The sequence below is a fragment of the Caretta caretta genome, chromosome 21, assembly GCF_965140235.1.
Source record: "Caretta caretta isolate rCarCar2 chromosome 21, rCarCar1.hap1, whole genome shotgun sequence".
NCBI classification, from domain to species: domain Eukaryota; kingdom Metazoa; phylum Chordata; order Testudines; family Cheloniidae; genus Caretta; species Caretta caretta.
The window spans coordinates 11,675,680-11,703,545 of record NC_134226.1 but is presented as its reverse complement, the minus strand read 5'-3'; the positions used below and the strand labels follow the sequence as shown (position 1 = coordinate 11,703,545).

General features: G+C 54.5%; 1 protein-coding gene across 12 annotated transcripts; it reads right to left on the bottom strand.

The window, feature by feature from the left end:
* Positions 1-47: 47 nt before the first annotated feature.
* Positions 48-26,991, bottom strand: LOC125625175 (inositol 1,4,5-triphosphate receptor associated 1). 12 transcript variants are annotated; one of them, XM_048826906.2, is made up of 19 exons: positions 26,773-26,991; positions 25,824-25,911; positions 22,037-22,222; positions 19,091-19,274; positions 13,515-13,626; positions 12,083-12,135; positions 11,058-11,135; positions 10,613-10,688; positions 8,600-8,675; positions 7,357-7,384; positions 5,725-5,865; positions 4,637-4,768; positions 3,652-3,799; positions 2,794-2,843; positions 2,091-2,141; positions 1,569-1,651; positions 1,302-1,439; positions 971-1,084; positions 48-346 (listed from the first exon to the last, which is right to left on the bottom strand). In XM_048826906.2, exons 6-19 carry the CDS (start codon positions 12,086-12,088, stop codon positions 187-189), a joined length of 1,281 nt encoding a protein of 426 aa, XP_048682863.1. In that variant the 5' UTR covers positions 12,089-12,135; positions 13,515-13,626; positions 19,091-19,274; positions 22,037-22,222; positions 25,824-25,911; positions 26,773-26,991; the 3' UTR covers positions 48-186. The 12 variants fall into 12 exon arrangements, with proteins under 12 accessions (XP_048682863.1, XP_048682860.1, XP_048682865.1 ...); XM_048826903.2 differs by having other exon boundaries at positions 22,037-22,219; XM_048826908.2 differs by lacking the exon at positions 25,824-25,911.
* Positions 26,992-27,866: the final 875 nt, after the last annotated feature.

Sequence of the window (27,866 nt, the reverse complement as noted above, 5' to 3'; positions counted from 1 at the left end):
TTGGGGCAGGGGTCCCTTTCACATCAATAAGCCTCCTGGAGCCACCCTGCAGCTTGTAGGAGGGAGGTTTGTGTTTCTCCAAAAATCCAAACCCCTTTTCCCCCCTATTTTTATTATTTTATTTTTAAAATTAAGCCCAGGGTGGCATGCTGTCTCTCGCGGGCTGCGTCTTCGTCCTCTCTCATGCTAGGAGTTGGGGGTTGGTGCTGGCTGCTGTTTCTGCAGCTCCAGAATCCGCATCAGAACCAGACATGAGAGCCCCAGGAAAAGCAGCCCCAGGAAAAGCCAATAATGCTGGGGCAGAAAGACCCAAGGCCAGGGGGTCTCTTTCCCACATGCCGTAGACCTGCCAAGAATGAGATTAGGACATTTATCATCCCAAGGCGCAGAGCAGATAGAATAGACTTCCCACATCTCCCATCCCATGAAAACACTAAGCAGCTGGCAAAAGGGTACAAAAGCAGGGGTTACTTCCGGCTGCTATTTAAATAGACCACATCCTGTCTGTCTACTCATGTAGAAGTAACACCTAATCTTACTGTATATGAAAGACGATAGAGGAAGTTCTTTTCACCAGCTCTTCTGAACTGCACGCAACCTGCTATGAAGTCAGGTGTGCTGATTGCCCTAGCAATTGGTGTGGGTCTTGGCACCAAGGGAGCAAGATTTGAAGGAATATGACAAGGCAGCTGTACAACGGCCCAACTGTGAAAAGGATCAAGGGGCCAGGACAGGACCTGACACTGCTTTTAATTCTGCTTTTGAAACTGACTAGATTTCAGGCTGTCATCTGCATCCCTTTAATTCCACCCCACCCCACCCACACAAATGTTTGAAATGTAAAGGGTCTCCTGCGGTCAGAGATGCACATGCAGGAATTTCTCTGTATACAGTACGTCATGGGGGGAGGGCTCTGGAGTCCAAGGGGAGGGGCTGGGCGCTATGTGGGTCTGAGATGGCGTGAGCTCACGTCAGACTAAGCTGCTCCCGCTCCTCCGTCAGCCCGCTGCTGTCCGATGCCCCGTCAGGTTCCTCCTTCATGGGCTTGCTGGTGCTTCCCCTTCTCCGCAGCTCCGGCTCGCTCCTGGGGAGGAAACACAGGAGGGATGGTTACTGCCAATGCCCCCTGAGCCTCAGAGGCCAGTGGTCCATCCAGTGCAGGATCCCCTCTCTGGCCTCCACTGACATCAGGTGCTTCAGAGGAAAACTGAAGCCCAGACCACATTGAGGTGTGGGGCACAGCCCAATCAGGGCAGGGTCAGGAGGGAGCTGGCCTGATAGAGCACTTGACGCACCCTTACCCTTCTGCGTAGCGGCCTCTGTTGCCCTCACACTCGAGTCTGTCTGCCTCCGGCTGGCTTTGGTGCAAGGAGCTGGAGGAGTCTGAGTGTAGGATGAAGTATCCATCAGGAGAGTCCTCCTGGAGGCAGCAGGTTCGCCTGCGGACCAGAGGGGATCCAGTGACGCCCTGGGCTGACCAGCCTCTGCCCTTCTGTGTGCGAGTGGAGGGCTTTGCCCCCCCTCCCCCGCCCACGTCCTTACATTTATTATTAATGGTCACACGTTACCTCTCTGTGCTAGGGCTGCTCTCCCACGCCGCCTTGGCCGCCTCCCCCTCGGGCGCTCGCCCGCTTTCGGGGCTGGGAAGCGGCTGCAGACAAAACCCAAGGGACAGCGTGAGCGAAACGAAAGAACCGGAGAGGAAGCCAGAGCTGTGCGTGCACAGGGGTGTCCAGGAGGGGCGGGTGGGAGTGGCCAGGCAGGAGCGCACGGCAGCGGGATGTGCTGATGCAGCCGGTGTCCGTGTGTACGCAGGGGAGTGTCGGGGAGGAGCGTGGGGGCTGCATGTGACACACGTGCTGACATGTGCACCTGGGGCGCCAGGAAGGAGCGCGGGGGCTGCGGGACAGCGCGTGGCAGTGAGCCTGCGAGCTTGTCCAGTCCGAGTATTCATGAGCAGGCGTGCAGTGGGCTGATGGAACAGGAGCGCGTCTCTGGCACGTGGCGGGACAGCACCCGTAGGTATGGCGTGAGCAGGCATGATCCCATGCACGGTTTTGCCCCAGCCGGCACGCAGCGGGGTTCCTTACCATGAGCTGTTTGGGAATGACGGCGATGCTGACTCTCCGACGTGCCGACGCCTGGGAGGGAGGGAGGGGAAGCTCTGTTAGTGCTGAATCCCCCCGTTCTGCTCCAGGCAGCAAATGGAAGGTGGGCGCTAACTCCCCCGTAGGGCACAGTTCCCACTCAAGGGTCCTGCCATCCTTGTCTCCCCATCCCCCTCCCCTTAACTCCCCCCTGCTTGCCAGCAGGAGTGGCACGGCATGATGAGGGGGTGGGATGTCACTCATACCATCCCCGCCGCTGTGGGTGCAAGAGTTGGTCCAGGCCAACCCTCCTCTGGGCTCACTCTGGGGCCACTAATGGGCCTTGGATTTTCAGCTGCAAGGGCAAAGATTGCCCAACCCCCAGGAGAAGATCAAAGGCCAGGCAGAGGCCCACAACGGTCCCCCATACCTACCACCTCAGGAAAGGCTTTGCAACTGCCCCACTCTACCCCCCTACACTAACCCATGCAGGCCACCATCCAGGCTGGGCCTGGCCCAGTGCCCGTCACCTCGAGCTGCAGGGGAAATTGCTGCATATTATGTTCAAACTGCTGCTAGAGAACCACCTCCTTTTAGCCAAGTCTCTGCCTCTCGCTCTGGATACTGGCGCTGGACAGCCCTGCGCGAGACGGGCCCACGGAGCAGTGGGCAGGGACAGAGGCTGGGAGACAGGCGCCCTCGTTACCTGCTGGAACGTTCGCATCAGGGGCAGTTTCAATCTCTGCTCTCCGTCATCTAAGGAGACAAAGGGGTGGGGGTTGCTCCAGAGGTGGCCCGATTGCTTCTCACGCCTTGGGTGACTAGCTCCGTCTTGCCACCTGCATACCAACCACCCAGGCCTGCTCAGTGCCCTGCTGCCCCCTCAGCTCTGTAGACATGCTGTGTCCCCAGTGGCTTCTGGGGGAATTTGCCCAGCGGAGAAGCTCAGTGTGGACGGAGCAGGCTGTTGTCCCAAAGGTCCATTTGGTTGGATGGTCGAAGTCCCCGTAACTCGCAAGGCAAAGGGCTGCTCAGCCAGGAAATCCTAGAGCCTCCCACACAAGGGCCTGGGGAGTGGAAGCGGAGAAGGGGATATCGGATGCATTGCACCCCCTGCCCCAGGGCTAAGGGGCCTGTAGCACTGACCCCGCATGCTGCTGCACTCCCAGCGGTGCTACCTGGCTGCCCGCTGCGGCCAGGACCGAGCACTCGCAGACACTCAGGGCTGGAGGTCACGGTTAGCCCCCTCTGATAGGGCCCTTCTGTGGTTTAGACATCCAGCCCTGTGACTGCAGCCAACAGCTGTCACCAGCGGCACGTGGATGCCAGGGACCAGGTGGACTCCTGGTGCGAGTGGGAGCAAATGGTTCTAGCATGTGCCTGCCTGGGCTGAAAGGGACTCGGGTCACACAGGCCATTGGGGACCAAGTGACCCGCCCAAGGTCACGTAGTGAGTCAGTGGCAGCACCAGGAATCCTGACGCCCAGCCCCGAGATGTAACCATTACGCCACGCTCCCTTCCCGCTGCTCATGCCCACCCCCGGGGCTGCTGGGCCCACCGCACCCCTGTTCTCAGCCAGCTGCCGGTTGCGGGAGTTCTGCTGGATCAGCCGCTTCATTTCCTCCAGCTCCGTGTGCTCCCGCAAGTGATGTCTCTTCAGGTTCTCCACATGCTGCACCATCACCTCTGCTGCCCGGCTCATCCGCGCCTCCTGGGGCAGAGAGCGGGGAGTGGGATCAGGCCGCCCGGCAGGGACACTGCTGCAAAGCCTGAGCCCCCTCCCCGGGCGACTGCCACCCCCTTTGGTTCTATTCAGGTTCTTAGACCAGGCCCATCGCCATGGCGTCGGAGCTCACGCAGAGCCCGATAATGGCACTGACTTTAATGGGAGCAGACCAATTAGCCAACCAACAGAGCCCAAAGCAGCGCTGTTCAGACAACCCGAAGGCCTCCCGGGGGCTCCCTCCCCCTTGGCACTCCCCACCCCCAGCTCCTTGAACGCGAACATCCACTGCTGCATCGTCATCTTGAGGACTCCCAAGTGCTTCCCGTGGGCCAGCAGATGTTCAGATTAGCCCCTTCCTGCTTCCCCCACTGCCAGGGGCAGAGGAAGGCAGGATTCCATTGCCCTGGCCAGCTGGGCTCAGGCACAAGGAGGATCTGGGACCCAAGAGCGAGCAGGAGGAAGACAAAGCGAGGTGGGAGCTGGGGCAGGAGCATGTGAGATAACAGGCCAGCTGGTACATGGTTAGCATCTGCCCCTGTGCTGGCCAGCCTAGGAGAGGAGCTGTCACTAATGCCAGCAAGCCCAGGGGTAGATCTGCCAGCTAGCTGAGGAGGGTGGGGGCCAGGGGCTGTGAAGCCAGCCCAAGAGAGCAGGTTGTGTAGAGCTCAGCAGGAGTGTGTTGGGTTAGCCTCGTTGCGATGAGCCTCCCTGCTCCCCACGGTCAATGCAGCATTGGTCCCCTGTACCACGCTCTCCAGTGATGGGGCTGGGGAGCAGCCTGGACACCTTCCCACCCTGGGCTCTTGCAGCTGCTGGACCCACCTGATGGACGGCGCCTAGCTTCTCCGCCGCGCTCGTCGCCCGCTCAATGGACCCCGCCAGCACCGTCAGGCTGAGCTGCAACTGCCTGACCAGCTCCTTGCACTTAGGGTCGACGCAGGACAGGCCCAGCCTCTGTGGGGGGGGAGGGAAACCAGCAGCAGCTCTGCATGATCTGCACAGGAACCAGGCCCCTCCCTCGCTGGACTATAATAGCAGCAGCCTGCAAAGAATTCAGCCCAGGAAATGCCCCAGCTGGACTAGGACACCCCAGTTCCAGCCAGTTCCGCACCAACAGCCCAGCCGTTCATCCAGCGTTGGTGGATGTGGCCAGAGGAGAGCCTAGGCACGTCCCTTATCCACGGAGCAGGACAGCCCGGGCAGCAGCAGGACCAGCTCCCGCCACTGAGCCAGATCACTGCCGAGGCCAGTGGGAGTCACCACAGCTGCAATGAAAGCTCGATTCACAGCAGCTGAGAACCTGGCCCCCCGCCCCGGCGGGACATCCTCAGGTGGAAGCGTTCAAGCCTCTCTGCTGAAGTTACCAACACTGAAGGAAGGTGCTAGGATGCGGACAACTCGCCAGTAGGAACTGAGCTGGGATCCACAGGCTAAATTGCACACCGGCCACCAAAGAGCCAGTGAGCCGCACTTGGCTTTGGGCCACTGCCCCAGCAGGGCAGGATTTGAACCAACAGCCTTGAAGCGAAAGGCTCGGGATCCCATTGCCAGTGCCACGAGCCAGCCAACTCCCCAGGCCGGAGAGGACTCCCTGCGCCCTGGAACGCGCCAGCGGCCACATCCGAAGCCAGGGCGATCCGGAGCGCAGGGCGTGACAGTGACGGCCATGCAGGAGTCAGCACCTCTCCCAGCGAAAGAAACGCCCCCCCCAGGGGGAGCCTTAAAACTGCCAAGAGAATCTGCATCATCGGCACCTGCGGGGCAACATGAGTGACCTCGCCTGCTCCCCACTTGGGAGACTGGCCAACAGAGCTGGGATCAGATCGAAATCAAGCCCCGGGCATCCCTGGGGCACGCACAGCCAGGATCACCCTCCCCAGCAAGGCGCCCCCTCACCTGGCCTCACTGACCTGCAGCGCTGCCCGGCACTCCTCCAGCTCCTGCTGAATGTTCTCCTCCGCCACGTCCCGCGCCCGCTCCTCCACCTGCACCCGTCGCCGCAGGGTGAACATGTCGCAGCGGAAGGCCAGTGCCAAGTGCGTGAACGCTGCCTGCAGAGGGGAGAATGGGGCAGGGGTCAGAGGTCATCTTTGATCCATGTCCACAAAGGACAGGGACACCGTATGTGGCCAGGAGCGGGGCACTAAGGGTGCAGTGGGGCAGGTGTTTCTAGGCACAGGGGAAGGAATAGGTTTGGCTGGATTCCTTTGGTAGAGCCAGGGGAAGCCACTTCTCCCATTTCACCCCAACCAGTCCCTCAATCCCACCGCCCCATCCTGGACAGCTCCAGCACCACCCCACCCCTCAGCGCTCACCCCTCCTGCTCTGTTCAAGCAGGCAACGGGAAGCGCTGGGAGCTGTTTGCACAGCCCCCCTCTGTTCTACGTGCGCCTGACTGCAGTCACACCGGTGGGTTTACACTGGGGTAATGGGAGAGGAGAATGGGGCCCTTTAACCGGCACATCAGTGCCGCTATCCCAGTGGGACTGCGCACACAGCATTGCGGGAAGGGTGGTCTTCAGGGTCTAACTGGGGGAGAGGAGGTCTTTGCCTAAACTGGATCAACAAAGTGGCATTTTGCTGAGCTAGCAGCTGAGTGCTGGAAGCCCTGCTGGAGGCTGGCAGCTCCTCCCCTGCAGACAGCACAAGCCAGAGACCCAATCATCCTCATTAACTGAAATCTGAGCAGCTGCCAACTGAGAAACAAAGCCCCAGGCCACCCTGGCACTCAGGGGACAGCCATCATCCTCATCTACTGATTTAGTGGGGCCTTTTGCGAGGCTCAGAGCACTTGAAAGAATTACCAAGTACTGTACATGTGCACAGAAGGATCACCTCATTTAGGACTAAAATGCAGCCACCTCTGGGCTGGAACACAGCAGTCATTTAAATGTGTGCGTCAGTGTCACTGTTTGGAGGAGGGTAAGTGGAGCATTTCTGTATGGGGTTGAAATGGCTAAGGGAATTCAGGTATGAACGAAAGGAGGAAGAATGAGCTTGTGGTTTTGGCCCAGGACCGTGAATCACGAACTCTAGGCTCTGGGACCCTGGGCAGGTTGCTTCCCCTCTTGTGCCTCACTTTCCCCATCTGTAAAATACAGACCATTCAATCCTTGGGGTCTCTACTGAGATTGTGAATTGGTGAGCCTGCAAAAAATGGGTTTCTTGGGGCAGGGCAACCCCAACAGCCTTCAAATGGCCATAATAACCAATTCTGGTCACTGCTGGATTTGACCTGTGACCTAGAGGTGAGCATGGCTATGCCTCAGCTCCACTCTGGCCAGTGGCCTGATGTCCCAAATGCCGGCGCTGACCCAAGGGGGCTGTTCCAGGCTGTAACCATATTTCTTGCTGCACATGGGGACCCTGGTTTAACCCATTCACTGTCGCCATTGGCCTCAGTGAGAATGCACCCCAGTGTCTGGGTTGGAGGGGGAGATGCACGAGGCAGCCTGGGTGATGAAAGCCCGTACACCCAGCTAGAGGGGACAGTTCTCAAGTGCATCGGTCTCTCATTGCAACGGCTGATGGGCAGAGCTTACCTCCACGTCCTGCTCGGTCAAAGCCACTCTGCAAAGGAAGAGCACACATGGCCGTCAGTGACGCGGGTGACTTAGCGACGTGCACCACTCAGAATTTACGTCCTAGCACCCAGCCAGCCTGGTTGCAGCCAGCGCCCATGGCCTGGCGGTGCCCAGCAGGTAGAGGGCGGTTCCCAGAAGTGCCCTTTTCCTCTGGGACACGGTTTGCCAATGAGCCCTGTGCACCCTGTGTCCCGGGAGAGAGTAGTGCGGCCCGAGCGAGTAGAACTGGGCACGCTCAGGGAGGCTGGGTGTGGTTCAGGATACACAGGTCAGGGGCTGGCTTGACAGAAGTCCTGCGTTTATACACACAGCAGGTGCTAGTCAGGGAAGCTTTCCCAGGCCCACCAGTGGGAGCCAAACCTGCCCTGGGAGGGACCCCCTTGTAGGGCTGAGGGAGGAGCCTTTCCTTGGCCTCTCTGCTGAGTGTTGGGGCCGGAGCAGAGCTGGCTGGGACATTTGCACTGCATTGTGCTGTAGTGCGGTGATGCATCGGTTGTGTGTCCTCGGGAAGGTTTTTGGGGGCTGGGAAAGAGGAACAGAGAGTGGTTGACAATGTAGCCGGGCTGTTAGGGCCCCAGCCTGCAAGGCCACGTTCACAATCCAGCTCTGCCTGATTTGGAGTCATCTGGGAAGCACTCAAATCAGGCACAGCAGGGACCTGAACCTGGGCTCCCCCCATCCCAGACCAGGACCGTATCCAGCAGGCTGTAGAGTGACTGATGTGAATGCACCTCGCCCCCGGCACAAGCCTGTCTCCGCAAGAGGACTCCAAAGGTTTGGGTTTCATTCCAGCTAGAACAAGTTGAAAACCCTGTGAAGTGGCCGTGAAACAGACCAGTCAGCCACCTCCTGCAATTGATGCCCATTGTGGCAACCTGTCTGCTGGGAAACATCTCACCCTGGGGCCAACCTGCCAGAAAATGGGGACTGCCCAGTCATTGCCAACCCGGGGCCTGATTCTACCTCCTGCAGGATATGAGCAACTCCCATCTGCTGCAGGAGGAGAAGGGGGCCCCTGCACGGGATTTGAACCAGCAACCCAGAGGTGAAAGGCTCTGTACCCCATTGCCACCTTGGCTATTCTTATGACTGCCTGCGCAAGGCCCACCCAGCAACCAGCTCACTTAAAGCTTGAAACCTTCCAGCATCTTGGGCACACACAGAGTTTAACCCCAGAGAGGAGGAAGGGCAGGAATCCTACCTGTGCAGGCCCAGCCGCTCCAGCACCGAGAGCTCAGGCAGAGAGTTCAGCAGCGGGTCCTTGGGAGGGTCAGGATCTGGGGAGGAAAAAGGGCCACAGTTAATCCAGAGAGCCCGAGAGGAGGAGAAACAGTAACCCCCTGGCGGTCTCCATGGGGCCAGGCTGCTTCTCATGTTCACTCAGCATCCGTGCATGCTGCAATCAGGGGATGTGACCAGAGCTTAGGTGCTGGAGTAGTGAGACTGCAGCAGCTAGGGCTTTGGCGCAGGCTGGACCAGCCTACCCTGGATGCTGGGTAAAGGACCACAGTGGTTTGGGCACTGGTCTGGGACGCAAGAGACCCCGGTTCAGTTCTCTGCTCTACCAGATTCCCTGTGTGGCCCTGGGTTTGTCATTTAGCCTCTCAGTGCATCAGTTCCCTGATCTGTACCAGGGGGATAACAGGCCTGCCCCACCCCACCGCGGGATAAATACAATAAAGATGGAGGTGCTCCGATGCCGTGGTAACGGCAGGGGACAAAAGCCCTGCCTCAGTGGGGATGCCGTGGTAACGGAGGCCAGGGAAGTATCCTAGACTGCAAAGCAGCCCCAGGTAGCAAATTACACAGTGGCGGATAGAGAAGGGCCCATCCGTTCGCATTACTGGGACAGGTCCCGCCCTCCTTTGGCGAGAGTCACACTGGGCTTCTACCCCTCAATGGCCTGGCCGCTGGCTAACAGCTGGTGAGATGTCACAGCCAAGAGCTCCGAGGACCACGGTGCATGTTGGCTTCCTACACAAAGACGGGCCCCAACCCCAGGATGCCCCGTTCAGACAAGTAACACCCCTTCCAAAGCTTGTCGAGGCTCCTCTCCTCCGACTCTCTTCTATAGCCTATTCCCCCCTTTTCCTCAAGGCAACCGGATCCTCCACCCAACCGATCCCACCTCCCTCACTCTGGGTCCAGGGGAGTTTCTGGATCTGGGGGATGGCCCCATTGTGGGGGAAGGAGAAGTGATGCTGGCGGTTGGGGGTGTAGCCCCTTCTCCTCACTGAACTATCCCTAAGTGTGAGAATCCTTTCCCAATCTTTATCTGGACTCCAAGTTCCCCCTGCATGGCCCCTCCCACATCTGGTCTCTTCTTACCCAAAGATTATCCCACCCAATGAGGCTCTGCCGGTGCTAATCCTAATCCAGTTAGGATCATGCTATATCAGACACTGAACGCAAAGGCCTGGCTCCGGACCAGGGTGCAGAGAGCCTCTGATGACGCAACTTCGGGTCCCACCACGCTTGGAAACGCTGCGTGAGAGGATTTTCCTTCACGTGCGAACGTACGCATGAACCAGAGGGGACCCAGGGAGAAAACAATAAAGGCCTGGCAGGATTGACCCCCAAGGAAGGGATTCAAGAATCCAGGCAGGTAGCTTGGTCAAAAGCACCATGGATGATGGGGTGGGGCCAGGGGCACCTTGGAAACTCAACCTGGCTCTTCTGGCTCGGAGGGGTTCAATCCATGGTCCAAGAGACACCTTTAAGCACCTGCATCTGCTCCCAGCAAAGATAACTGGGTGGGCGAAAGGGAGAGTTATTGGGAAGAGGGTGGTCCTTCGCTGGGTGGGAGCTGTGGATTAATCCACCCCCTGCTTTAAAGAGGGAGGTGGGGGGGAATGTCTGACTGAGGGGAGAGGGTCCAGGCCGGGTTACATTCCTTCCTAGCCAGTGTGCAACCAAGTTCAGACCCTTCATGCCACAGCCCAGTGCAGCGGGCTTTCCCAGCAGCCTGCAGCTCACAGGTACCTGCCCCATTGGCACCCCCAAAGCTCTGCAGGGCACGGAAAGGAATGGGACCCAACAGCCCAGGAAATGGGGAGGGAGAAAGGAAAGAGGAAAAAAAGAGTGAAGGGGGAAAGGATGGGAGAGATCAGAAGGCAGAGAGGGAGAAAAAGGATCAAGGAGGGAGATGAAAGGAGACAAGGCTCTGCAAGGGGAGGGGAATGGCAGCAGCAAAGACAGAGACTCACTCACCAACCTTCATCACTCTCACCGCTGTCCCTAAACTGCACGCTCAGCTCCCTTCTCCCAGCACCATCCACCTGGCCTTGCTCCTGGGGAGCAGAAAAACACCAGTTAACACGACGGGCCGAGGAGTAATCTGGCCTCCTGCCCCACAATGGCAGGGGAGGCTGTAAGCGAACAAGCTGGGGCAGCAAGGCCGCGTCTCAGAGGTCCACATGAGGGGCACACAGCTGAGGGGCGCTGCCAGCTACTCCACTCCCAGGAGGCGGTGCTGGAGGGAGCGGGGCAGCGGAGCTCCTGGGTTCCCACATGAGGGAGGAATTCCATTCTGCATCTGTTCTAATGGGAGCAGGATTTGGCCCTAAAGTCCATGGGGGCAGGGGAGCACACATTAGGTAGGTAAGTGAAATCCCTTCCGTGGTGGGGGGAGGGTTCATACCCCACCACCACCCTCTCACCTCATCCGTATGCTCTGTGCTCTGCCTTCTCGCAGCCGAAAACCTTCCAGAGCCTTCCTGGGAATGGCTCATTTGTTCCTAGAGAGAAGGCAGGAGCCAGGCCCATGAGAACGTGAAGGAGTTCACCTCTATCCCGGGGTAGAGCCGAGAAACACACGTGGCGCATTTCCTACTAAACCTAACACCAGAAACCAGCCAGGCAATGAAGAGCCCTCAGTAATGCGTAGGCTTCACGTTGCCGGTGGAGAAATAAATAAATCCCCGTACAGAAATAAACACCCCTGTGCTTTGGGATCCTTTGAGGTGAAGGTGGCTGGAGAAATCCAGAGTTGGTGCATTATTGAAATGTATTGATTGGTGTTATGAGACAGAGCAAGCGATGGGAGTTAACCAGCTCATCATGGGCCGCAAGGTGACCTAGTGGCTGGGAGGCACACACCTCAAATTGCACCAAGTGGCCGACCTGACCATGGAAGGGGGGAAGGAAATTAAGCCCCCACACTCCTCCCAAATTCAGGTCCAACTCGGAGACAAACGTCACTATACATACTCTAAACTGGTTTTAGGCTATTCAGATGCCATTGGGAACAAGCCAACTATACTGCCCCCTGCTGGTGAGAGCAGAGATGAACCACCTGGAGTGTGCATTGTTGGCAAGGCAAAGCTGATGCACCACAGTGCCCCCTACTGGGGAGGAGAGATGTGAACTACTGCTGACAAGGGCAGAGTCACTGAAAACGGCTGAATGGGGCCAATGGGAACGGGTTAGGGCACTTCTGGGGAGCACAGAGGGACCCAAATGTCCTTCTGGGTTAAACACCCAGCCTACCAAAACCAAGGGCACGGCAGGTCACTGGATCTGTGCCGACCAGCCTCCTACTGAGCCTGGAGGCACCCCGAATGCGGGGGCAGCTCATGCTTGGCAGAACCAGTGGGATATGGCAGGAGTTGCCCTGGAAAACCGTAACAGCTCTCTGCTTCTCCCCAGCACAGGCTGCAAACCCCTCCTGCCCCTAACCTGTTACCTGCATGTGAAGGTAGCGCAAGTCTGGCCAGCTGCTGCCTCAGTTGCTCTTCACTGAAAGGAAGGGGGAGTCAAGGTTAACGAGCAAGACACTCCACCAGCAGCAAGAAGCCCTTAAAGGGCCAGTGATGGATTCTCCCCACAGCTGCCCTTCCATGGGCTTGACCCACAGCACAGACCTATGCCCAGAGGCAGGCAGAAGGCATCCCCATCGTGAACCCAATTCCGCAGCGCTATGCCATCGAGGTGGTGGCGGGGAGAGGAAGTCCTCCTGGATCCTCCACCTCTCGGTAAGCCTGAGGCTAGCCCCTCTCCAGCCCACTCCGCTGACACCATTCGCCTGGCATGTGCGCCGCGGTCCTTACCCTTTCGATGTCACCCTTTCACGCCCGCTGCAGCAGGTGCAAGCCAACCAATGCTGCAGACTCCTTGCTTATGACCTCTCCCTCCCCGGTGAGCGAGGCACAGAGACGCTCTCCAAAGCCATTTCCAAAAAGGAATGAGTCACCGGCCCACGACGACATTCGCATTCATCGCTTTTCACCCAGCTGCCAAACGGACCTAGCATCCCCTGGCTACTTAAGCGCCAGCGTCCTTCCAGGAGGCATGAAAACAACGCAGCTGACGATGGAGCAAGAGTGCCATCTGATGGGAAAACTGCCACACTGCAGGCATCTCCCCCCAGGCATGTTCTTATTTCCTAGGCATAGACCTCACTGCCCTGCGGCAAGGAGCCCAAAGGAATCACAGAATATCAGGGTTGGAAGGGACCTAGGAGGTCATCTAGTCCAACCCCCTGCTCAACGCAGGACCAATCCCCAACTAAGTCATCCCAGCCAGGGCTTTGTCAAGCCTGACCTTAAAAACTTCTAAGAAAGGAGATTCCACCACCTCCCTAGGTAACCCATTCCAGTGCTTCACCACTGGAGTTGATAACAAGCCATTTATTTTCCTTAAGAGTGCAGACTGATGTTCAAACACACAGGAGAGAGTCTCTCTCTCTCTCACACACACACACAGGTACTGCCATTGCCAGGCTGCCAACCGGGTGTAATAGACAATCGGGGGGGAGGGGGGAGCAATACACATACCATGCTGCCTTGCCTTACCCACCCATCCCTCGTCACCAGCGAGAGAAGGACAAAGGTACCAAAAGGCGTTTGGCTCAAAGGAAGCTCTTGCATGGGTACGTTCAGACCCCAGTGCATAGTCTCATCAAGCCACGGGTGTTTAGTGGTTGGAGCAGGGAACAGATTTGAAAACTGGCCATGGCAGAGTGTGACGCCTAGCAGGTAGAGCCGGGGTCTCCCAGGTTTTATTCCTGGCTCAGGCAAGGAGTGGGTGACCCCACTTCGTGCCTTTACCTCTCCCGGGTTTTCCCACTCCGAGGCTGGATCCTGGGCTATAGCACCCTGCGTAACAACTACACGTACCCTGCAGGTCCAAATGGATTCAGGCACCTGCCGTTCTTCTCTTCAGGAGTCTGGCGGATCAGCAGAGATCGGAGTGACCAAGCAGCCTTCTCAAACCCAAGTATTGCTTACCCTAACAATAGAAACAAAGCAGTTAGAGAATTTTAGAATGACAGGCTGCGTGCAGGTCTGTCTTACCCAACGGCTTACTGGGGCAACTGGGGCAGGCCTGACATCTTCAGAAACCCGCAGCAGGTGCCCGCAGCTCAGTTTGGTTCCATAACACCTCTCTTGAGAGCGCGTGCCCCTTTTAAGCCCTGCTAGAGTGTCATCCCCCACCCCACTGTTCCTGGGCTTTGACACTTCTGGACAACGCCTCCTCCCCTGCCCTCAGACAGGCCCAGCAGGAGATCATGCCTGAGTCACCAGAGCCACTGGCTCTGCCCTTGTCCCTTAAAAATTCTCAGCCATTTGTTGAGGGGTGGCTTTCTCCTGCCTGCTTGTTTTTCCAGACAGACCCCTATAAACATAACCAACCTATGCAGACAGTAAACCTCCCAATAACCTGGTCAACAGAGCAGCTCCATGTCCAGGCTCCTGGATTGCATCCCACCAACTAGTGCATGACCTGGGGCAAGCCACATCCCTCTCTGTGCCTCAGTTTCCCCCTTTACAAAGGGGACTAAGTTGCTGCCTTCCTTTATACGGTACTTTGAGATCTATGGACACACGGCACCTACACAAGAGCTACATCTCTGCTGTATACGGAAGAGAGAAAGCCTCTCAAATGTGGTATTTTTAAACTGTTTCTCACCCAGCAATGACTCCCCACTCCTCTGCTTAGCATGGAGTCGCCAGTGGGGAACGAGGGGGTGGGGGACGTTTGAATTCAGGATGCTGTTGCTTTGCTGTTTGGCTTCACACTGTTCCTCAGGGAGGAATTCATTATTGACATGGCAGGGAAAGAGACGAGGGAGATTTCTGCGCCGCTCTGACGCCAGAGTTTCCCTCAGTGGCTCCATTCTCACCATCCTGCTGTTTAACTCCCCTGCTGAAATCACCAGCCAGCCACCTGCCTCAGAGACTCTACCCAGAAAAAGTCCTAGAGACCCCACCAACCATGGATAATTTGGGCTCCTTTAAACTGTGGCCTTCTTCAGGTGCTTACCCTCTGTGTGCCTCAGTTTCCCTATGAGGGTGGGGTAATGATATTGCTCTTACAGAGGGGATGAGAGGATTAATGGCTTTGATTCATCTAATAGAAGGCACTTGTGTGTGTTCCAGGTACCTACTGTTCTGTCTACTTTATGGCTCCAGCTTAATCATAAAGCTTTAATTGGAGGATTTTTTTTTTTTTTTAAATCAGCAGATCTGGTGCGGACAGAAAGGTGGCAGGCTGACAGCCCTGCTTTCTCTGTCTGTCCACAACATGGACAGCCTGGCCTGTGACCAGGCAAGCTCCTAATGCACCTCTGCCCCTATGCCTTAATCAGGGCTAGGAGAGACCCTTTCCCTTGAGATGGGAAAGGAGCTCAGTCTCTGGGACCACCCCAGCAGCTGAGATAGTCAACAAGGGGAGGAATGAGTGCCCCCGCGGTGGTGGGTTTGGCAGCATGGACCGGTCTACTGGGAACTGAGGCCCACCTGACTCATGACACCAAGCCCCCATCACGTGGGAACAACTTTCTCTGCGCGAACCTGGGCTGGATTCAAACGGCCATTGCAGAGGGAACTGGCGCTGCATCCCCTTGCCAGCCACCCTCAAGGAGCCAGCTCCAAAATGAACATCTGAGCCCAGCACATGTGTTTTCCAAGCAGCGACTACAGCTGGTGACTTTGCACCCACCCTTTTCCCTTGACAAAGGGGAAAGCGAAGCAGTTTACCCCGAAGCGGGTCTCACGGACAGACGCATTTCCTGGCACTGGAAATAAAAACGGCACATTCTGCAGTGAGCTGGAAATGCAGCAGGAGCCCAGATACCCCAAGGATGGGCACAGGGTAGATACATTCAATGAGTATGTATGAAGAGGAGTGGATAGATATACTGATGAACAAAAGAGGGAATCCGTGGATGGTTGGCTAGACTGATGGGGAGAGAGAAAAAGATGGAGATAGATAAGTATATATGGAGGTAAATGAGTCGGTATAGACAGGTAGTAAGACTTGGTGAGGAAAGAGTTAATCTGTATTGTACAGAAGGGAGCCAAAGGTCTTCTTGCTGTTTTATTAGTCGTATTATCGTTAATAAGTTTCCCTGCAACTATATCGTCCCACTGAAGCAGCTGAGGGTTTACATCAGCGCTTTGTTTTGTTAAAATGTTGCAGAAACAAATAAGCCAGTGTGATGGGCATAGGATTGTTCGGGAGAGGAACATGGTACACCTGGAGGACTACAGCATCAAGGGGGCACGCAGTCAGAGGGGCACAACTGACCAAAACAATCATTAAAAATATAGACTAAGAAAACATCTGGAAGAGTCTGATCTATGATCTAACCAACAAGGCTCCTGCAAAGGAAAATCGTGTCTCACTAACCTATTAGAGCTCTTTGAAGGTGTCCGTGACCTAGCGGATACAGGAGAATGAGCGGACGTAGCTTGCAAAGGATACGTTTACATGTACTTGGTCCTACTTCGGTGCAGCGGGCTGGACTAGACGGCGTCTCGAAGTCCCTTCCAGCCATGTATTTCTAAGACTATGGGTAAACTGCAATCATGGGGCATGGCTGCAGCTCACGTCAACCTTTAACCTCGCTACCTCAGGTACCAGAGCAGAGTAAGCCCTGGCAACATGGGCATTAGTGTGGGCTAGCCGCCCTAGAATGACCCACAGTTCTGGGAGGGGTTGGACAGCCCACCCTGAAGCCCGTCCTACCGCTGCTTCGCTGCCCTGGCACCAGAGATCGCTAAATTAAAACCAGCTCAAGTACATCTATACCACAAGCTGCAATCACACCCTGGGACTGCAGTGTAGACAGACCCTTAGGCTTTCAAAGGCTATTAGGGACATTTAGTCCTGGGATCAGTGGCAAAGTATTGGCAAGGAACAACAGCCCTCCTTAGGGTCTTGTTTAGTAACTTACAGCTCTAAATTAAACAAAAAAAATCTCCCCTCCAGCCATAAGATGTGCACCGTCCCAAACTCCTGTCAGGTTCAGGTCCTTTCTGCCCAAGCAGGCTACTCCCAGCCCTTCCCATCTAGAGCAACTCCCCTGGTTTCAGGGTTTTCCCTGCAGGAGCCTCTCTCGCTCTGAAGTCTCCCCACAGCCTCCTGAGCTTCCCCCTCCCTCTGCAACTTCCTACTGCCCTTTACAGGGGAAGCCCACTCCTCCATACCCAGCTGGTTCTGAAATCCGATTAAACCCCACAGCTCATCCAGGTGTGGCAGGCAGAGCTAGTGGTACTGGGCAGGCCAGCTCCAGGCATCTGGATGGGGTCTGGCACTCCTTGAGCAGGACTGAAAATCCCACAGAAAACCACTGCAGCATTTCCCTCAAACAATATTGGGTTGATGCAAGAACACCAGGGAGCTTTGGGGTTAATTTAATCCCAACAAGTGGGTTTAAATCATGCATACAATACAGCAGAGGAGATGTATGGGAATCCCAGTTGTCAGCAGCCAGGATTTATGCAACAAGAGTTGGATAAAGGACTCTGCCACTTCAGTATTAGAGAGGATTAAAGGAAGGAAGCATTGGCGCACGAGGACACCCAGGGACATGTAAGAAGATACAGACCCCGTATTTATCAGATTACAGTTGGTATTGTTTCCTTCATAACTAGGTTACTGCTTTCATTATAGGGCTATGGCTCTTTATATGAGGCCACTTAATCATCTTCGGAAAGAACTTTGGGAACTATGGATGGAAGCTACTACTTAGGTTTAATAATGAACGAATACGTGAAACTTCTGTGCCTCAGTTTCCCCATCTGTAAAATGGGGCTAATGACCCTGACCTGCTTTGTAAAGTTCCCTTTCCAGATGAACGATGCTTGGCAAGTGCCAAGTATCATTATTCTCCACTAGGGCCCCACTTTAAACATCATCAACATGAGTCGTCCTACTGATGTCAAACAGGACTCAAGGCCCCAGTTCTGCAACTAGATCCACAGGGCTGGGGTGGGGAGGGTGCCTGGCGCAGAGCAGAATAGTTTGTGAATAGGATTGTTGTATATTCTGGAAAGGTGTGATCTCTGAGTATTGCATATTGCTGAGCATTCTCCCACTGTTAGAATAAATAAGTGAGATTTCTGGTGTATGTTTTATAAGGCTTGGAAGGAGTAGCTTTATCAGTAAATTGTCAGTAAACATCAATTTCACCCTACACACAACCGACTACAAAATATTTCCATGCAAAATCAAAATGTACAGATAGGAAAGAAAGAAAAATGCTGCTTGAAAACGTGGAGTTTGATTTAAGGATATTGAACTTGTATATTTTGACATGGGATGTTGACAATTTGTTTTTACAGTTATAAAGCTTTCACTTATTGAATTGCAACATCTACAGTCATTAAATTATTACCTGATCCACCCAACCCCATAGTTTCCCGCAATTGTGAAGGTTTAAAAATCAGAAAAAATGCTTTAAAATAAATAGACATTATCCATTGAAATTATATAAAAAATTGAATTCTACCAAGCCTCTTTATAAGGTATAGCTTGGGTATGTGATTTAAGGAAATCTGTTTCATAATGGTTTAAAGAGTGAAAAAGGAAATAAAAAAGCCCATGTCAATCTAACAGTCGATGCAGGACAGTGTAATGGTATGTTACACAGTGACTTGCATACAAGCCATATGCCCTCAGGCCAGTTGCGCCCAGGATTTGGAAGGACCAAAACCTCATCCGTGCAACAATTCCTCGCTGATGCCAACACCGGTTCAGCTCTGTGGTATTAGCAAGACTGGGATCCCTAGCACCGACCGTCCACCAGTGTTCGAAGCACCACTGTCCCCCAGTCCAGTTCCCACTGAAGTTCGCGGAAAGATGGTTATTGATAACAACGGGAGAGAGATCAGACCCCCAGGGTCCAGTCCGACAGATCTTAAAAGCCAGCAGTCAGCCTAGGCCAGGCAGCCCAATGTTCTTAAGAGGGGCAGAACTAGTGTTAGTCCTGGGAAAGTGTCCCTAGAGCAGAGAAGGCCAGGGAGCAGGCGATTTCTAGATGAGTGACAATCTAGAAACAGCAAGACAAGCCAAACTTATATGGTAGAGTATGAGACGAGCAAAGCTGGTACAGTGGAGTATGATGATCAGAAACGTGCAAATTGCCTATTCTTACTATTTGCATTGCGGTAGCACCTATGAGCCCCAGTCGTGGCCCAGGATCTTTTGGTGCAAGGTGCTGTATAGACACGGAACAGATAGATGGTCCCGCCCCAAAGAGCTTCCAACCTAATAAATAATACCCAGCTCTTATCGAGCACTTTTCATTAGTAGATCTCAAAGTGCTTTACAAAGGTCAGTATCATTATCCCCATTTTACAGCTGGAGAAACCGAGGCAAAAGCTAATACATCTGTAAGACCTAAATCTCTCCTCCCGATATCTATCGATCAGTTCAGTGACTACCAAGTAGCTCCCCGGGTACTTACCTGTGGGAGCCTGCCAGGTGGATCAATATGTAGATTTTGTGGGGTGACCCTACATTGATTCCTGAACTCCAGCCTGCCGGGGATCCGTCAGTGGAGTGAGGTGGGAAGCTAAAGACAGAGAAAGAGAAGGAGTGCTGCAGAGGGATGACAGCGCTCTCTGGAGCTCATCGGGTGCTGCGCAGCCCTACGGGTGAAAGAGACAGTCAGAGGGGTACCAACACCATGGACAGGGAGCAGAATTCTTCGTCTGGGAAGAAGTCAGCGTCTGAAACAGAACAAGCAGGCAGGGAATGTGCTGATCTGGGGGTTCCTTTAGGAGGGGTTCCCCCTTACTCCAGAGGGACAGGGATTCTGGGTTTGTCCTGCCGTCCCCTCACTGCAGAACCCCAGTGTGATCTCGGGGACAGACCAAGAACTCAATTCAGCCCCAGCCAGCCTTGGCGTGGGCAGCTCATTGAGGGGAGGGACAGGTCAGGAGTCACCTCCAAACGGTTCCTCCTGCTGGAGCTAGAGAGCTACATCCATCAGCCGGAAGCAGCGGCAGGGTAAGGACCCACACTCCCCTAATGGGGGTTACACAGGGCCCTTTTGAGCAGCCTCCACAACCCAGTCAGACACACAGGCACCCCACCTCCGTCAAGGCTGATGGGGCTATGGACGAAGGCCTCACATGTCATTTTAGGGGGGCACCCCACAAACCTGTGGGAGCAATGCACTGTGATCTGTAGCATCTCTATGGCCCTGGGAGTCTGTGACAGACACCCCATTTCACACCACACCTGCAACTCTGCCCTCCTCGTGCTAAACCACAGACCCCAGGCCCCCTCTGGGCCTCTCTTGTGGTTAACGCCCTACAGATCCTCTTTGGACCCGCTGGGGAGTGAGCAGCTCTCTGCCCTCCTAGCTTGCTCTGCCGATGCCCGTTACCCTTGCTCCCTGTGGTCTCTGTTGCCAGGGGGACATACAGGGCAGCCTGGCTGAGGACCCCAACTCTTCCAACGGCCGCTGTCACCACCATCCCTTCCCAGCGCTGGGGACCAAATATTCCTCTGAGCCCGCTTGCCCCAGTCCAGAGCTGCCTGTACCCTGATGTGGCCTGTCAGGGTCTCTTCTAAGGCCGTCCCTGGCCCCGCCATCCCCCCTGCCGGCTCCCCTGCACCCCGGGGCAGAGTGCTGGCACACCCAGGGCAGACTCCTCCAGGGCTGCATGCCAGATCCCTCCCCTGCCCAGCCTTGGCGCACTGAGCCACTCCACCTCCCTCATGGATAAACCCTGCAGGGAAGGGGGGCCAGCCTGAGAGAGCTGGCACTCTGAAGGGGCCCAAGCCCAGCCCTGCCCCTTGTTGCCAGCAGAGAGGCCGGAGAAGGCCTGAGGTTTGGGGTGCCCCCTGAGAGACACCCTAGAAGCCTGGAGTCTCAAGGCAGGCCCTGGGTGTGCACGGCAGATGACCCCCTGCCTCCAAGTATGCCCCCACCCAGAGCCCTCCGCCCAGCCTCCCCTCCTCGCCTACCTTCGAGCAGGTCTTTGGCTCTGGGAGGAGGGACCGTCCCCTAGAACAGGGCTTTGGAGAAGCAGGCAGTGGAGACGGTGGGCCTCGGGAGAGCTCCCTGCCGCTGCAGCGCTGTGCCCAGTGGGACATTCTTCTGCTGTGGGAGCATCTGTTTACGGCTGCTCCCTTCCCACAGCCTGGCTTTTTCTCAGTTATATACACAAAGCTCACCGCCATGCTGCCCCTCCCCTGCCAAGCCCACAAGCCCAGGGCAGGGGGCAGGCAGGGCGCTAGGCAAGCTAACAACCCTCTAGCCCCTTCCACCTACTGATCTCCAATCACTTGGCAGACTAATGAACTAAGCCTGACAATGCTCCCCCCACCCTCACCCCAGGAGGGAGCCAACTGATCCCTTTCTGACAACTGGGGAAACTGAGGCACACAATACATGACCCTAGACAAGTCACTTCCTTTCTAAGTCAGTGGCAGAGACAGGGATCAAACCCAGGTCTGCTGCTAGCCCTTTGCTCCCACCACAAGGAATCGAACTCCTCCGAGTCTCAGACAGAGAGAAACGCAACATTGTCACCCCCACGCTCTCAAGTGGCCCCTGTTCCCCTGCACCACCAGGTCTCTCTTGTTGTGTATGAGCCAGTCTTGGCGTCATCTGATCCCAGCTCACTCCTCTCCACCACCAGGGAGAGACCCTCCTCCCCTGCAGCTCCTGCCATGCAGCCTGCAACCTCCCTGTTTCCCTCGGTCACCTCAGTGGTCCACCTTGTTTCAAAGCTCAGCTGCAAACTCCTCCTTACACCTTTGCCTCTAACTTCTCCCATCCCGGCTAGCGTTCGTTACAGGGGAGGGTGAATAGGGGGATCAAGCGCTGGACTGGGACTCAGGAGACCTGGGCAAGTCACTTCCCCTCTGTGGGCCTGTTTCCCCAGATGTAACACTTGCCTCCGGTAGAAACGTTTAGGTAACAACCAAGCCAGGGCCCATTGTGCTAGGTGCAGGATAGTCAGTACCAGTCCCTGCCCTAAAGAACTTACAATCTAAAATATACACTTGCCCTGCCTCACAGGACTGACGTGAATCTTAGTTCATGAAGGCACTTTGCAATCTTCCCAAGGAAGACGCTGGAGCAGGACAAGGTATGGTCATTTTCTGGGGCCAAGCATTTGGTGCCATACCATTCTATGGCACTGTGTCAAGACAAGGGGACTCCAGGCAGCAGGCAGGTGGGGGCGAGGGGGGCTCAGGCAGGGTAACGCCCACTGGACTACTCCTCCACCTCCTTGAGCTCTCCTCCCGCCGCACCCAGCAGACTCCGTGCTGTTCTGCTTGCTACCGAGAATGACGGCCCAGTGGCTCTGCCAGCGATTGTCTCTGTGGCCTTGGGTAAATCCCTTAGTCTCTGTGCCTCATTTCCCCCATCTGGATAACGAGAAGGACCTACCTTCCAGGGGCCGCGAGGATGCATTCGTGCTTGGAGCGTGCTCTAATGCGGTCAAGGATTAAGCATTCGTGAAGATGCTGTTTCTGCTCGGGGCAGAGCAAGACGTCTCCCAGTCAGGCCAGGCCGCTCCAAGAAGCTGATCTCAGGCTTGCTCTCCTTGGAATGTGCTTTCACTGCTCCCAGCTGCTAAAGAAGCCCCTTGTTTATAAGCTGCATTGCCGCCTTGTAAACACTGCGCGCTTGCGATGCTTTCGGCTCCTTCCAGCCATTTGCCAGCAGAGCTCAAACCCCTTCAGGAAAGGGCTTCTTGCCCGTGGCACTTGGAAGGGGAGAGTGCGGAAGCTCCGCACCTGGGAAGGTGAGGCATTACTGCCGGGTCGCAGGGGAGACCGTGGTACTGACCCAGCAGAGAAATGGTGAGGGAAGCCAGCTGCTCTCTCCAGAAAACTGGACATTTGTCTCCCAAGGATTTCATTAGCACGAGTCAAGATGTTTATACTGCAGCTGTCTCCATAGTAACCCCATATCTTCCCCCCCCCCAGCATTGCACCACTACTGCCCCCACTGTACAGTAAACCCAGCTGTCCCCAGCAAAGCAATGCAGCAGGCCTAGTGCACCCCGCCCCCCGCCATTTCACCCCATCCCCTGCCACAACAGGCCCCAGATTTCATTTCCCCTAGCACTGCACCTGCCCTCCCTGTAACCCCCCACTCTCTTGCCAGCAGCGTAATGCAGCTGCCCCAACTGATCAAATCCCATTGCAGCCCACAAAGCAGCTTGTTCCCTTAATAAGATTAAAGCTGCAGTCTGGTGGATGGCCTTAGGAGCTAAAGAGGAGCAGCTGCCCCAGGCAGGAGAGAGAGACCTGTGCAGTCTCAGGGCAGATACAGCCCTAGAGCACAGTCACCCAAGCCTCCCGGCCCAAGGGGAGTAGCAACTCTGCCCTTTCTGAGACTTGCTATTGAAATCCTAGGACTGTAACACTCAACCCTCCTGGTGCTGCTGCAGGGGGAGGAACAGGCCAACGGCTCCCCAGATGACCAGCCAAGAAGTATGCAGAAAGATCACGCTGTTTGGAGGGTGTGTCCACACAGTAGGCTCGGCCCCCTCTTCCGGCTCCTCTGGAAACGCTCACTGAGGTTCTGGCTGCACCTCCTGATCTAGGCACACCCCAGCCCCGGCCTCACGAAGTCGTGGGACCTTCTCGGCTGGTCAAGACGTCCATCCAGCACTGCAGGAGGACGACGACGGAGGACAGGGGGTGCTCTGCAGCTGTGGGGCCTGTATCTGTTCCCTCATTGGATCACACCTCCAGGCTGAGTTCCTCTGTGGCGTCCCCTGACTCCCTAGACGCCTTTGAGCGGCAGTGGGCACTGCCTGGGGACCCCTGTTCAGTGTCCCCCTCTGGTTCCCTGATTTTTAACCTCTGGACCTCACTCATTCCCCTTCGTTGTCCCCAGGACTCAACTGCAGCCTGGACTTGGCAGTTCCTACCTCTTTAGTTGAGGGGCTGGGCCTTTACTTTTGGACAGGCCTAGACCCACCTGTCCCAGCCCTGCAAATAGTACAGTAGGCGTGGTGTGTTATTGCCAGACAGCCACACTGAGAACCCTTACAGGTACACGTAGGCATGCACTGAACCCATGCTGGTGTGCTTGGCAGTAGGGCAGAGAGCCTGCTGAGCTGTGCCCACATCCCTACCTGCCCACTTTGCAATGGGGAGGCAGCAACAGCCCAGGTAGCTGGGCTCCCATTTACACAGTCCTCCAACTCCTCTCTACAATTCCCTGTCCCTGTATCTTCTACCTACTTGCTTACCACGTGCTCTCCATGCCCCAAAAGCTGCCTGCCAGTTAAGACACTTCAGATTGGCTCAAGGCGCAAAATTTGGATCAGGCTTCCAAAACAACCTCGATGTTCAGACCTCGATTAAGGTTTCAAAACATCCCCCGAGGATTGGGGTGAGGGAGGTTACTGCTTAAACGCCACACACCCCACCCAGAAAAGCAGGACTGCCAGAACATACTGAATTCTTAGAGGAAGTAACCCCAGAAATGTTCTTAAGGCCCTAATCATAAAAAGACCTACTCTTATGCACTGGAAATAGGCCCATTGTCTTATCTGCAAGATCATGGCCTTCTAAAGGCCTGTTAACCCTTCCAGGTTTGGATTGTCCGTATGGCACCTAGCACAGCTGGGCACTGGTCATCATTGGGGGCCACCCGGGGTACAGTAATACTAGTAATTAGTAATAAAAGCTTAGGAGGGTTTGTGATTGATAATGAGGGTTCATCACAATTAGTAAACATTTTTGAGATGTTTGAGAGCTGAGCAGAGCTATATGAGAGCTAAGTATAATTACTGTGGGTGGACTGAGATCTCGCTTGGACATTTTGCAAGGCGTAATTGTCAAGTTTCACCCCCTTCTTTTCATACTCTGAAGTCTTTATTGAAAGCAAGATTTCTCCTCACCCTCTCCCTGTTCTCTCTCTCTCTCTCCTTTCTTTTGATGTTGATGCCTTAGGGTCACACCAACTCTGCATTAGTCCACTATACAGTTCAGAGAGCAACCCAGCCCCAAGAAAGAAAATGCAAGTCATCTCCCAGCACATAAGCCCTTGCAATATTGAACCTCTCCCTACAGCACTCCTTCATCATCAAGTTTTTGGAGAAACTGGAGGCAAGGCAGGAAACATCTGATAGATGCCAGATCATCCACAGGTTAGGGCACTAGCATGGGCACGGAATAGCAAGCAGGGGAAGGGGTCTGCAGCTCAGGACTGAAGTGCATGATTAGACAAGTGGGTGAGAGGAAAGATGGCCTAATGGTTTGGAAGACCTCGGTTCAAGTCCCTGCCTTACAACCAACCACTGGCAACCTTAGGCAAGTCACTTAGTCTCTGCGTGCCTCAGCTCCCACTGTGTACAATGGAAATAGCCCAGCCCTCCCTCACAGGCATGTTGTGAGGACAAATACAGGAAAGATGCTCAGGCATTAGGGTGAGGGGAACCAAGTAAGTACCTGAGTTAGAATCCCAAGATCTGCAATAGGCAGAAGCCAAGTCACAGGTGCTGTTGATAAGCAATAAAATAGAGCAGCATAACTCTTTATGAATACTTTAACACCTGTGTAGTGCTTTTTACCTGTAGCTCTCCGCATTTTCCAGTTGGCTTCTATACATGAACATTAAACATCCATCTTTAAAATCTAGTGCCTGGCTGTTTTAAAGCTCTTTCCAAAGGTTGGTCAATATCATTATCCCCGCTTTAAAACGGAGAAATGGCAGTAAAGAGAGAGATCAAGTCAATTACTGAGGAGTCAGTAACAAAACTAGAGAACAGAACCCAGGAGTCCAGACCATCCATCTGGCTCCCTCTCCACTGAACTCTGTCTTCTCTAATCAATTAGCAACACAGTGAGATAGGTTAGACACAAAAGGTAAGATTTAGCAAAAAAATTGTCTAGTACAATTTTAATTTACATAAAAAACTTAAATATTCACTTCCTTAGGAGTTGCAACCAAAGGAGTACATACTAGGGCACGGAAGTGAGAAGGGCTTGTTTTCATGATCCAATGTGAAGGAAGAGCAACAAGTAAATAGATAATCTTAAAGAATTCAACAGAAAGAGGAGGTCAGCTAAGGGTAACAACGACAGATACACCAGGATCGAGAGATTTAACTGAAGGGTCAGGCGTTTCAAAGATGGAAAAGAGGGGACATGACCAAAATATATAAAATAGATGGTTTAGGGAAAGTAAATGGGACACCCTTCTGTAGACTGACTTTTTCTTCGATGTCCAGTGTTGTGGAACCTGTGGAACTCCTTGCCACTGTAGACCACTTTGGCCGGATCAGGCATTTGCATGGATAACTGCCACAAAACACAAGACAGGATACTCACTGCAGTGGTTCAGAGCTTCTCTCCTCCAGCTGAGAGTAGAGACAGCCTCCTTCCATCCCCCCACCCTGGCCCCCCAGGGCTCAGAGCAGCAAAGGGACCTGGCATGAGAGCCTGCCTCCCCACACACCCCAATACCACAGGGGTGCAGAGACACCTCCATATTGGAGGGCAAGAAAGACCAAACATCCATTGACTCCTGAGCAAACCCCTCCGGGGGTTTCAGTTCCATGCAGTCCATCCCCCGGAGACAGCACCTTTGCTATTAAGGTTGTTGGATCAGGCCTTACCCACACTGTTCCCACATAGGGGGGACCCTAGTTGTGAGCAAGAAGCCAAAAGGGGAGGGCCCAGGTTAATACACATCAACAGCTAAAGCAGGCCATGAACTCCCCAGTACCATGCTCCATCCATGAGCTGAACTGCTGGCCCGGTCCTGCTGGAAGGGTCAAATGTTATTTTTGCAGCACCTAGAAGGTGCATCAAACATAAAGACAAACCCTGTCCCCAAGCGCTTACAATCTAGTAATCAGTGTGGCGTGGGCACGAAGGGGGCATTTGCTCTAGCTGCCTCTGAGGATTTACAAAGCCCAGCATTGAAATGAACAAGAGATGTTCCCACTTGATCAGTACCAGCCCGGCTGGCTGGTTGAGACCTTATAGACCAAGCCTCTGTACTCTGCTCTCTCAGTGCCTTGGGTCTAGTAATAAAGATTTCCCTTTAAAGCTTGCTTTAAATCTAGACATAATGGAGCCTGCCCCAAATGAAAGCATTAAAGCACCCCATGCAGACACACATTCCAGCTAAGCATCATTAACAGAGACAGTAATAACCTGATAGAAGACTTCCACAGGCTCCCTCAGGCATGAGCAGCACAGCAGCCGCTTTCTCTGGATTCTGGGTTTACACGCCTCGAGCTCTGCTGCGAGATCTACCACCCCCTTAACCGATGCAGCCTGCTACAGTCACATCTTCCCAGGCTCCCTTCAAAGCTTCCTTAGCCTGCTTGCAAACAGGAATAACTGTGATGGTGGGGGATTATCCAGTCCTTTGCTTGCAAAGCAAGCTGCTCAGATGACAGTGGCTGCTGATGCTGCAGGCATGATTGGTTAGGTCTGTGCAGAGGGCATGGCTCAGCAACAAGCAAGAAACAAGCCAATGCACCTTATCATGGCCCTCAAATTCCCCAGCTGGCAACTATCTATTAGCCATCACACCTTCAGCAACAGCCCCCGTAAAACAAGCAGCCAGGAGGAGAGAGAATTTCAGGATTAAGAAGGTTCCTAGCAGAGCCATAGGAAACGTACCCATTCTCCTTGCTCTTGCTTGGAATTTCAGGCCTGAACAAAATCTCAGCTCAAACTTCCCCAAAACAGCTAAGCGCCACCCAATTTCCTATGACTGCAGATGCCACATAATTCTGACACAAAACCTGAACCCGAGGCACAGGGGCATAAACCATACCTGAGCGAGTACTTGCCACTGAAACGCAGCCATGGCCAGGGTGGAACAGGGCAGCTGTTTTAACAGTTGGGAGCAGGAAGTGACCGGTACTGTGTAAAAGAAAGGGGGACTTGAGGTAGACAGAATGTAAACACCCAAACTGAAGTTTGGCCAGAATAACGGAGCCAATACCTTTAACCCTTTGGTGAGAAGACAGGATCACAGCCCACCGCCACACAGCTGTAGTCCTATATCCTTTTTCTAGGCTATCAACAGTAGGCAGTGATGCACTAGGTTAACTGCGTCAAGGTAATGACTGAACCCTGCGCCAGCCTTTTACCATGCCGAAAGATAATCCCCAAGTCACCATGGGAGACAGCTGACTGCTGCTCTTGCCATATTTTCTTTGAGCATTGAAAGCTCATAGGATGTCAGTGCTCAGCTCAGGCCACTAGCTGCCCATTGAAGCCACTAAAGGATTTCT

What these genes read in the sequence shown, in the direction of transcription:
- LOC125625175 (XM_048826906.2), bottom strand. An exon ending in CAGCGGTGAGAGTGATGAAG is followed by an intron (nt 8,676 to 10,612) that starts GTTGGTGAGTGA and finishes TTTCCTCCCCAG; the next exon opens with ATCCTGACCCTCCCAAGGAC. An exon ending in AGCTAGGCGCCGTCCATCAG is followed by an intron (nt 3,800 to 4,636) that starts GTGGGTCCAGCA and finishes TCTCTGCCCCAG; the next exon opens with GAGGCGCGGATGAGCCGGGC.